At 35.0% G+C, this 11,162-nt stretch overlaps 1 protein-coding gene across 1 annotated transcript; it reads left to right on the top strand.

Moving 5' to 3' along the window:
* The first annotated feature begins 759 nt into the window (after positions 1 to 759).
* LOC147389608 (homeobox protein knotted-1-like 7) lies at positions 760 to 8,101 on the top strand. The gene is made up of 5 exons (XM_086418281.1): positions 760 to 1,749; positions 2,095 to 2,215; positions 6,596 to 6,786; positions 6,886 to 7,017; positions 7,760 to 8,101. The coding sequence occupies exons 1-5, from the start codon at positions 1,444 to 1,446 to the stop codon at positions 7,898 to 7,900; spliced, it is 891 nt and encodes a 296-aa protein (XP_086274407.1). The 5' UTR covers positions 760 to 1,443; the 3' UTR covers positions 7,901 to 8,101.
* The last annotated feature ends 3,061 nt before the right edge of the window (positions 8,102 to 11,162 follow it).

Raw genomic sequence — 11,162 nt, forward strand, 5'->3', positions numbered from 1 at the left:
TAGATGAATCTCTTCCCATAAGTCTACCGATCTCAACCCTTCAATTTTGCGAAATTTACCAATCAAAAATCTGGTAGACCTTGAATATGGTGTACGAAACCCATTCCACGACACGTTCACATGGTGCGAGAGGACCCATTTTTGATCTTACAATTGGCACTCAAGACTTTTAGACTTCCGGATATCTTTGCATACCACGTGGCACAATATTTACGTAGGTCCATCAATATTAATTGTCATTGATCCACGTGGCTGTTAAGGAGAGATAAAACTCGGTTAGTTAACTAACTACTGAGCATACGAGATCCATACTATTCAGTACTAAACAGTTGTACATATCTTTCATAGACGATCAACAAATCTATTAAAGTCACGTGATCGGATGGCTCCACTTTGATGTTCCATCATCATCAAATAAGTGGGCCCCAATAGCTTTGCATGTACGCCACCTTTGCCGGTGTAAAGTTGGTGGAGAGTCATTTAAGTTCTAACAAACGGTGTTACCTTCACATTTTTCCTCTCAACCTAAAACGTCGTTTGACGTACATCTTAAAAATACATATTTCTAGGAAAAAAACATATGATTTTCTTCCAATCTCAGCCGTTAGTTTGTGCATTAAAGAGCACAAAAGTCCAAGAAAAATGGATTGAAATTTGAAATACATAGAAAGAAAACCAAACCAAAAGCAAATGCCAGCCAAAAGGGACAGCTCAACCCTCAGCCGACTCTCTCTCTCATAAATAAACAAACAACGACAATTGAAAATTCAAAGATAGAGAGAGAAAAAGAAAGAAAGAATGAGAAACCCCACCTTGAGAGATTTATGAAACCTATTCAGACCCATAGCTTAGATTAGGTACTGATAAGCTCTTCATCTCAAAGAAATAAAAAAAAAAAAAAAAAAATCAAATCTTAGGTACCCATGTCAGGTTGTTTCCTCATAATGGTGTGGTTTTGATGGTTTGATTCTGATTTACAGAGACACTGATACACCTCTCTCCCCTTTCTCTCTCTCTCTCTCAAACAAAGCAGAAACAGTCAAAAACTCCAAACTCTATACTGAGCTAAACCATCAAAGCTTTCTTTCTTTGTAGGATCAGTGTTGGATGCAGATGGTGCAGAAAGTTTATGTGTTTGGGATCCCAATATAAGTTCTTACACCAATATCGAGAAAACTTCCTGCTTTTTCTTACAAAAGCAACTCTCACCGCACTGGTGATCATTTAGGGTTGTTTGCTCATTTATGTGTGTGTGTTCTTTTCTTTTTCTTTCGTATTTCTCTCTCTCTCTCTCTCTCTCTCTCTCTCTCTCTCTCTCTCTCTCTCTTTTCTTCATTCTTAGCCTAACCTTTTGTTCATCATTTGTATTTTGTTCCAACTATACCAAAGTCTTTAAATTCTTAAAAAAAAAAACTTCATTTATAGACTTGTTAAGAGTTAGAAATGCAAGAACAAGGTTTGGGTATGTTGGGTGGTGGAGGAATTAGTGGATTAAACGATGAAGTAACTGTGTCCTTATCTGCTGAGCATCAAAGGCAACTCAAGGCAGAAATTGTTACACACCCTTTGTATGAGCAACTACTAGGAGCCCATGTTGGGTGTCTCCGTGTCGCTACACCTATCGATCACTTACCACTTATCGATGCGCAGCTCGCTCAATCTCATCATCTTTTTCGATTCTACGCTTCTCAACATCATCATCAACATCTTCTCCCTCCTCATGAGAGACAAGTCCTAGACAACTTCTTGGTAATTAACTTCTCCTAGTTTTTTTCATTAATATATATTTTAAAAAAAATTTATTAGAACATTTTGGTGCATTATGTTCAATAGTCTTTAATAAAAAAAAGTTTAATTTATCGTGCGGGGAAGAACTGGCTCTGATAACATATTGAAAAAATATAAAATTAATTTGAAATTTTTTTAAATAAAAATCCTTATTAACTTTTAGAGGTTGCTTAAAATTTTTATTTCTTATTAATCTCTAAATTACAACCATAAGTTGCCATATTTTCTGATTTGGTGATTTTTATACCCTTATGCACCTCTATGTTTTTAATTTTTTTTAAATAATCTGTTGATGTGGTGTTACAGGAACAATATTTGTTTTTACTGTCTTCCTTTAAAGAACAGCTCCAACAACATGTTAGAGTCCATGCTGTGGAAGCTGTAATGGCTTGCCGTGAGATTGAACAATCTTTTCAAGCTCTCACTGGTATCTTTCTCTCTCTCTCTCTTATTTCTACTTATTTTATAAAATATAATTATTGGTTTGGTGTTAGAGATGATAATGTTATTAAATAAGATAAAATCTCTAATGGGATTTTATTTATGGTGAAGTTGATTCTCTTAATTTTAATGTTTGGTGCGTTTGGTGGGTATAAGAGTTGGGTGGAGTGGGAGCCACCTAATATATATAAATTTTAGTTAGGAGGGTTAGTTAGTTAGGTGTTGGAGGGGAACAGAGTGACGATAGCTGGTTAAGATTGGATTTCTAGAATACTTTTATTCTGTTTGATTGCAAGTTAAGCAATGAAACCTTCTTGATTAGAATCTGCTTCATGTGTCTAACTTTAAGGTTTAAAATGTGGCATTTAGAGTAAATAGAAAACTGGTAATAGTTTGTCTTCATAGATTTAATACAAATGGAAAAAAAAAACCCATTATATGGACTTGTTGTAATATCAAAAGAAAGAAAAAAAAAGCTATTATATGTGGGAGATAATAAGGATTAATAGATAAAAATAGATGACAAGTTTGAATAAGTTGTAAGTGGGCCTTAGTACACCCCAAAATCATGTAACTCAGATACTAATTGCTATATAGGGATTGAGGCTGCTTCACCCTTGTACCATTTTTTAGAACAATTGCCACATAGTATATATAGTAAGCCAACATAACAATATTGGAATACCACAAGTGATAAACTGATGAGGTTGGAGACAAGAACTTGTTGAAACAAAGAGAAACTAGCGGAGGATCAATTATATTCCTCCTCCCTCCTTTGGCTATAGTTAAAAAGAGCCCAAATCTTGCGCATCCAGAGTGTAGGAATGAAACCCTCCACTTAAACCTCAATATTTACATGCTATATAAGCCACAATCCTAGGAAATTATGAAAAGGAGATATTTTAGGCTTTAATTTCTAAGGTTGTGGCTTACATGAGATGTATTGAGGTGTGGGGGTAGAGTTTCATTCTTCCACCCTGGGTGCAAAGGATCCGGACTCAATTAAATAGGAGTCTCCAGGCCGCTTCAAAATTTTGGAGAAATCCTCTTGACCATAACATGATGTGGCTTTTTGTATTTATTTCACATTCCTACTTTTTTGTTAATACTTGGGATATCTCCTTAGAAACATCACGTGTTATACAAAGGAGAGGGTTCTACCAAAATTTTGAAGCGGGATGGCAACTTCAAAGTTTTTTTCCATTAAATAGAGAATAAACTAGGCCTCAAGAACAAAGAAACAATTAATTTCCACCAACATGGATCCTAGGTATTTTTTTCCTGAGAGTATGCACTCTTCCAATATCGACTTAGGGAATGCAAAAAACCTAAAAGACCTTGGACTTGGCTCAATGGATTCATAAGTCAATCGAACAAAAGTCCAAAATGATCCCCATCAAGTTAAAATTCCCCAAAATGTTTCAATTTGATCTTCTTGATTTTTGTTTGCACCACAACCTAGCTTTCATCACCACTTACTCTTGAAGTAGTCAAAGCTTGAGGAATCACCAAGCTTTTTTCAGCTGTGAGTTTAATTTCTTCCTCGTCTACATCATTATCATGAACGAGATCAAAAGACTCATTAGTTACACCATCCTGTTCTTCCCCTTTAACATAGTTCACACGAGTGCCCACTTGACGATTGGGACAATCCCTCACACAATAACTAACTTGGCCACAAGAAAAAAAATATATAATGGTTGATTTTCACAACCACCATATTAGCAGGAATGCAATTAGGTTTCAGATTGGTGTAGATGTTTTAGTAGGGTTCTTAGTGTTATTGACAAGACTACCACCCCTTCCTCTTGAAGATTCGCCACAAATGCTGCTCCCCCTTTAGAGCAATCTTAGCCTTCATTTTAAAATTGAATCGCTATGATCATTAAGTTTCCTTATACAATGCATCTCGATGTCATCACGAAATGACGAGCATAACCCCATATCGAGCTGAGAATTTATCTTCAATTTCTCATATGTCATTTTGAACCATGAGTTTTTCCCCGAAATGCTTAGTAGATGATCATACCTTTTAATTCTTGATGAATATTGTTAAATTGAGAAAATAGGATTTTATTATAATCAATGGGAAATAACTTTTCTTTCAGTCTTGACTTCATTTTATCCCATGATGATATTTTAGGCTTACCTTTTCTAAGGCGAAACTCTTCATAATCTCCTTAAATTCAAAATTTTCTCCATGGCACCAAGCTAAACAAGAAATTCTCCGGCGTGTAATCGACAATGGAACTCAGAGACTTCTACCAAGGAGAGCATGATGAGTGCAAGATCTGATACCAAATGATGAGGTTGGCTACAAAATATTAGAGGGGATCAATTTCAATCCACCTAAAGGTGTTCTCAAGGACAAAAGTCCTAATACACAATTCTCCAATTCAATTCTACATGGAATGTGCCCCCTTGCCTATAGTTAAAATAGAGAATGAGGCAAGCCTTGGGAACATATAAACTATTAATTCCACCTAAATGATTCCAAGCTACACTTCTCCAAATGTATGCATTCTCCTAAGATTTGCTAGGAAAAACTAAAAGGCCTAGTACTTGTCCCACAATTGTGAGATTTTTTTTTCCTATATATACAAAATCCATTCCAAATAAACACTCAAACTTTATCTAAAAAAATTCCTACAATAAGTTAATCCTAGTGTTAGGGTTAATAGAAGGCGTACCTTGTGCCATTGAATCGGTTGGTCAAACAATAAAAAACTCGTAGAATAATGTCCAATACCTCTTGTGTTCTGACTTAGATTGATTCATCTTCCTTGAATACTAGACTCACTTTCTACTCTCGTGATGCTTGGAACGGCTAGGTTTTTTTGTGATTGATGGAGATGACTTTGTTTCGAGTTAAAAAACCTTCAACGATTTCAGTTATTAGTGTTTTGTAATGGAATTTGTAAAACATAATGAGGATCTTTCTAAAATTCTAATTCAACTTGGATTCCTTAATTACGATTTTCTTTAATTTATAGAATTCATAAAATTAGAAAGCAAACAAGTGATAATAACAATAAATAAATAGGAAAAAAAGAAAGCAAATAACGAACTTACATAACTAATCACCAGGGTTAGTCCATGGGTGTTGATGATCAAGAAATTCCATTATTTGGTTGATCATGGTAAAAGAGTGACCCAAACCCTACCCTTCTAAACCTATGAGTCTAAGACACTCGATTCACAATCCCAATTTAATCCCTAATAGAAACTCTCTTGCTTGCCTTCTCCAAGATGCATGAACCACCCTAATCATTTGGATCCAACTCCACTAACATGGAGTATCCGAATCTCTCTTCAATATCTGTAGCCCTCCCAGAATCTATTTAAGAGATCCACATTTTGAAATGCCTCTACATTGATATAGAGTGTTAATGCCACGTTCCTCAACCCTTATTTATGGGAAAAATTGGTCCCCAGAACTCTAGTACCATAATAAGTAGTTTTCTAGCTCGGATAAATGTAGATCAGCAATTGAAATGCTGAGTTTTGGTGTGATATATGGGCCATTAAATTGTCTAACAAACCGAAATCGTGCTTAACTCTCTTTGCTAGCTTCAGACATGCCATCCTAGACAAAACTCCACCATATGACTTCTAAATCATTTCTCACAACTCCATATTGCTCAAGGAACTTGTAACAAAGAGAAACAAAGATTCCTCTTCAACCTTAGCCATGTTGATTGTCCTCGAACATTTGAATGGAGTGATTAAGCATTCCCAAGTGAACGAAAACCAACTTTCTTTATCGCCATTTGGAGTCATTGTCCATCAACACCTGGCCACCCTCACAAACTTCATAAATACTAACCCATGACCTATGGGATAGTATATGTGTAGCACTACTATTAAATACGTCATTTTAATCACAACTAGCCATTAACTACTAATTTCTTCTTAGAACTTCTTGAAGAAGCATCTCCCACTTAATTAGCTTCATTTCGGTGTTGCCACCGAGTAAGGCTGTTTTTTATCAGTAACATGGGTGAGGGCCGATTTTAAACACAAGTCTATATGGAGATACATATCCAATGTTTGTAACCCTTCTAGGAGGCTTGTAGAAGACCTTGGGACGCCTCCATTGTGTGGGATCCATGCTTGTGCCGAGTCCCTCTCCCCTTTTTTTACAAGGAAAACCTGAATCCCGGAGCCCCAATGCTAGGTTTCTGCTCAACATAAGAGAGTGTAGGCCCACCCTTGGTGCGGTTGCCATATTTCCCAAAATAGTCCTACGGGATTCGTGAAGGATTCCAAACACATCTCAAAATTTTCGACAAAAAGAGGATGATGTGAAAATTTTATAGGCCATCAACTACTAAATTCTCCTAAAAAATTCCATGACATGTTTCAGGCGTAAATCTCAGTGAAGGAAGCAGTGCAACAATGTCTGACGATGAAGATGAATTGCAGATGGATTGCTCTTTAGATCAATTAGGTGCTGATGGACATGACATGATGGGTTTCGGTCCATTGGTTCCTACAGAATCTGAGAGGTCACTAATGGAGAGAGTTCGACAAGAATTGAAGATTGAACTGAAACAGGTGATTCTTTTCACATTGAACTTAATTAAACCGAGTGGACTTTGTAATCTATGTTGATTCATGGGCAGTTGAACTAAGAAAAATTCCTATGTGGTGCAGGGTTTTCGATCTAGAATTGAAGATGTAAGAGAGGAGATACTTCGAAAGAGAAGGGCAGGCAAGTTGCCTGGTGATACAACTACAGTGTTGAAAAATTGGTGGCAACAACACTCAAAATGGCCTTACCCAACTGTAAGTAAAGTAACTACATTCCTTATTTTCTTTGAGAGCATATATATTGCCACACCAACTAGAACTGAAATTATATATTGCCCACCAAATAAGGATGTAGACACATAAAAAAAGGGAACCTTCAGTTTCTTCCTAAATCACTTTGTCACTCTCATTAACTACCAGTCCTTTAATGATCGAAGAGCGAAGAAGAAAAAGAAATGAAAAGGAATCACGATCATTAAGAAAAAAAAAATACAATGGTTACTCGCCACGTCTTGTGCATCATATTTCATTTATTGTTTGTGTCACAATATGAGCTCTATTATCTTTTATTGCATGTGAATTGGGTATCTCGAATTTTATCTTCCGGGTGAGGCTTGTGATCCAATTGGGTGGTGATCCCACGGCCTATAGTGTTAAGGGGTGGAGGGGCTATCACGACATCGAATTATTTTTTTGGTGATGTTTCATTGGTCTTCCTTATCGATTTGGGACTATTAGTTCACTTGGAGTGAAATCTCTTGAATATGGTCCTTAGTAGTGAACCATGTAAAATCTTTGTTGTATGCACGAGTGCTCTTTCTTATTCTCTCTTTTAAAAAATATTTATTATGAGTTCATTGGGATCCAAAACTTCGATTGTTTCACCCATTTCTTGCTAGACTTTAAAAAATAAAATCTGACTGATTGGTGATTTGTTCCTCAGTGAATGGGAAGTTCTTGATGATCATTTGGTGATTGATATGTAATGTTTTTACAGGAAGACGACAAAGCCAAACTTGTGGAGGAGACAGGTTTACAGCTGAAACAAATTAACAATTGGTTCATCAACCAAAGAAAAAGAAATTGGCACAGTAACTCTCAATCAGTTACAGCGTTAAAGTCTAAGCGAAAAAGGTAGACCAAATCATCTATTTGTTCCAAATGATGAACAAGAACATAATACTTATTGCAGATAATAGGTGTTAAATGTAAGATCTGTGAAAGGTGGTTCTACCCAAACATCACTAAATCTCTGGAAATTTGATTAGAAGTTTGGAATCAAATACAAAATGTAATATATGTTGTTGAAATATGATACATATGTAGCATTTTCATAGAAGGATGGGGTCTTTGAAAATTTCTGATGTTAGATGACATCTTAATTAAACACTATTGATTCATGCATGTTTGGCTCATAGTTTTAAAACTCAAATATTGACTCACCATGAAAAAATACATATACTAAGTTCGGGTCCCAAATAAGTGCGTCGATTGAGTTGATAAGTTTACTAGATTATTTCTTCAATTGACTTAGTTAATTCCATTAAATTTTGGATGCAAACCACCCTGAAGTCCAATCGAATCGACTGAATTTTAAGTTGACTCAACGAATTTTAAAACTATGGGTTGGCTCACCCTTTTGTGAGGTGGATGCTTAAAGGTCAGCCTGACTAGCAATTTCCAAGCATAGTAACCAAGTCGGATTCGGCAATTATTGGTTGGGGTTTCAATTTGGTTAATTTAGATGAGTTCGTAAAACATTTGGGAAAATTTGGGGTGATTATATGAAGAGTCGTGATGAAAGCAGTGCGCGACTGGCATGTCAAGGGCACATAACATAAATCTTTTTCATCAGGATATACAAGAAAAAGATGTGCGGTTTTATGCCCTTGTCACATTGGTCACATACCCAACCGCATGCATTTATCATTATTTTTATATGAATAATGTTTTGGATATAAAAGTCAAATTTTGTCCTTGAGATTTAAAGGTCAAAGAAATTAGATAAAATATAGAAGATATATAACGGATATGAATTTGACCATATTCACCTATTAATAAATTGCTGATTAATTGGTTGGTCCCTTATTTGGGGAATTTGTCAAAATTTTGAAAATTTCAGAGAATTTTGTGACTATATACATTTTTAAAATGTTGGATTCAAGCATTTTCTTTGTGGGTTTTGGAAGTTCTTAAAGTCCTTGATGAAAGATCACAAGCCAAGTTTTTGGGTGAGATCGAGTTTTAAAACTATATTATCAAATTAATGCCCCTCGGAAGTAAATTTCTCACTTTCAAGGGACTAGCGGATGAACAATTTTTATATTTTTTTGATAACCAGGTATCTTAGTAGACAACGGATTGGGCTCGTATGTATGGGTTTTGCCTAGTCCATAGATCATGGTCTTGTCCAAGGACTAGTCTCGGGGCATGTGCACGCTTGCACATCACACGCATCAGGTCCGTAAGGGTGCACTCTCGCGAGAGGCCTATGTGGAGTTAATGCTCATACCGAGTAGAACATTTTAATTTTATAGGTGTATTTTATTGAGAGGATATGCACACAACACAAGTGATAATAAAAGACATAACTAGAGTCACAATATATGATTTAAGGATTTCGTTAAAAGTGCGATAAATACAATTTGAAAATTGGAATCTAGGATATTTTGATAAAAATTATTTTTTTTCAAAGGTCATTTTCCATACAAAATCCAATTTCCAAAGTATATTTATTGCACTTTAACGTGTGGGGCACACATTTACAAGACCTACTAAAAAAAGTCTTTTGTAAAAGGCCTTCAAAAGACTTTTCTCATACTAAAAATACCCTCAAATGCTTTATACCAAAGTGGATTTAATGCACCTACAAACACATTAACAAGACTCTTTACTTACCCATGGGGAGTTAGTTGAGAGGGTAAGAAGCGACTAGGAGTGTTCCCAAGTCATGACTTCAAATCTCTATATGCCTCTCAACCAAAAGGTAGCTATTTTATGGCTTCATGTGACAAGGTGGGATGGTGCGTGCGGTCAAGAGATTAGTCCTGTTGGATAAGGTTGATTTTTGGGTAGGGCAAAACCCGATGGACCAAGGGCTGACCCGTTACCACAGGGGCCACCTCGTTACAAAAAAAAAAAACTATTTATTTAGAGAAACTCACCTTGATTTGGATTTTCGACCATTGTAAATTAGACTTTTGCAGCAGTAGATAGAAGTTATGATGGACACGAAATCATAGGAAACTAAAAAGAACTAAACCCTCTCAATGAAGAAGAAAAGTCTAAAGGAAACTAATTAATACCATTTAATTTCTACCCATTTTAAAACACCCTTTATTGCTTATGTTAGAGAGAAACCAAGACACAAGTTAACGTCACCTAACAACATTGCTCACTGTTTAAGCATCACACACCACATTTTAAATTTTATTTATGAAATTACCATGATACCCTCAATTGATTATACATTCCAATTATGAGTGATTTTTTTTGTCACGGTCCAATAGAAGTTTGACATGTGGTGCGAATGACATAAGCAATAGAGAGCAAGTTTCACTCGGATTTCAGATTAAATCCGTACCATTTTAAGTCCTATCGGGTCTAGGTTAGGGGTGTCAACCCGTTTGACCCATTTTGACACGTTTAGTTATTCTATCATTAACGTGAAGTTTTATATGTATCAAAAAAAAAAAAAAAAAGAATTTTTTAAAAGTGAATGCTAACGTCCAAAACCTCATGGGAACATTAACATTATTCAATACTTTTTTTTTTCTAATAATACGCTTCCTCATTTTGTCCTTTAGTGAAAAAGAAAAAAATGTATTGGTCTTTTACACTATAAATGATTGTTTACATAATAAATACTATAAGTATTTAAGTATTTTGAATTAATTTTTTTTATATGTAGTAAATGCTTTGGCAATCAATACCGATATAATAATCAATGTATTTATTATTGAAGTAATAAATGTATTTATTGTGTAAAAGACTAACATCCCCTTGTCTTTTTCATTAAAAGACAAAATTTTGAGGAGTATTATTGGAAAAAAAAAAAGTGTTGGACAATGCTAATATCTCCATGAGGTCTTCGACGGTAGGATTCCCCTGTTTTAAATTACAATTTTTTTTTTTTTTGTACTAAAATTTTTTAGAATTTTTTCACAATACATTATTTTTTCAAATTCTATAAAATATAAAGGGTGTTTTTAACATATTTTTCAAATAATTAATAGTTAAGCATTTAATTTGGGAAAGAAAAAAAATATTTTATTTATTAAGTTGTCTATTTATTTATTTATACTTTTTGAATTTATTTTTTCATTGAAATTTAAGGACGTGTAATGCTTGATTCCTTATATGGTGATCCGTGTTTGGGCAAAATGACCCTTAGTAAGATT

The sequence above is a fragment of the Akebia trifoliata genome, chromosome 12, assembly GCF_017979445.1.
Source record: "Akebia trifoliata isolate Shusen 1 chromosome 12, ASM1797944v1, whole genome shotgun sequence".
Classification (NCBI taxonomy): domain Eukaryota; kingdom Viridiplantae; phylum Streptophyta; class Magnoliopsida; order Ranunculales; family Lardizabalaceae; genus Akebia; species Akebia trifoliata.

Bases quoted from the DNA above. Each gene is read 5' to 3' on its own strand.
- LOC147389608 (XM_086418281.1), top strand. From the start codon at position 1,444: ATGCAAGAACAAGGTTTGGGTATGTTGGGTGGTGGAGGAATTAGTGGA. The intron at 1,750-2,094 runs GTAATTAACTTC...GTGGTGTTACAG, and splicing joins AAGTCCTAGACAACTTCTTG to GAACAATATTTGTTTTTACT. The intron at 7,018-7,759 runs GTAAGTAAAGTA...ATGTTTTTACAG, and splicing joins CAAAATGGCCTTACCCAACT to GAAGACGACAAAGCCAAACT.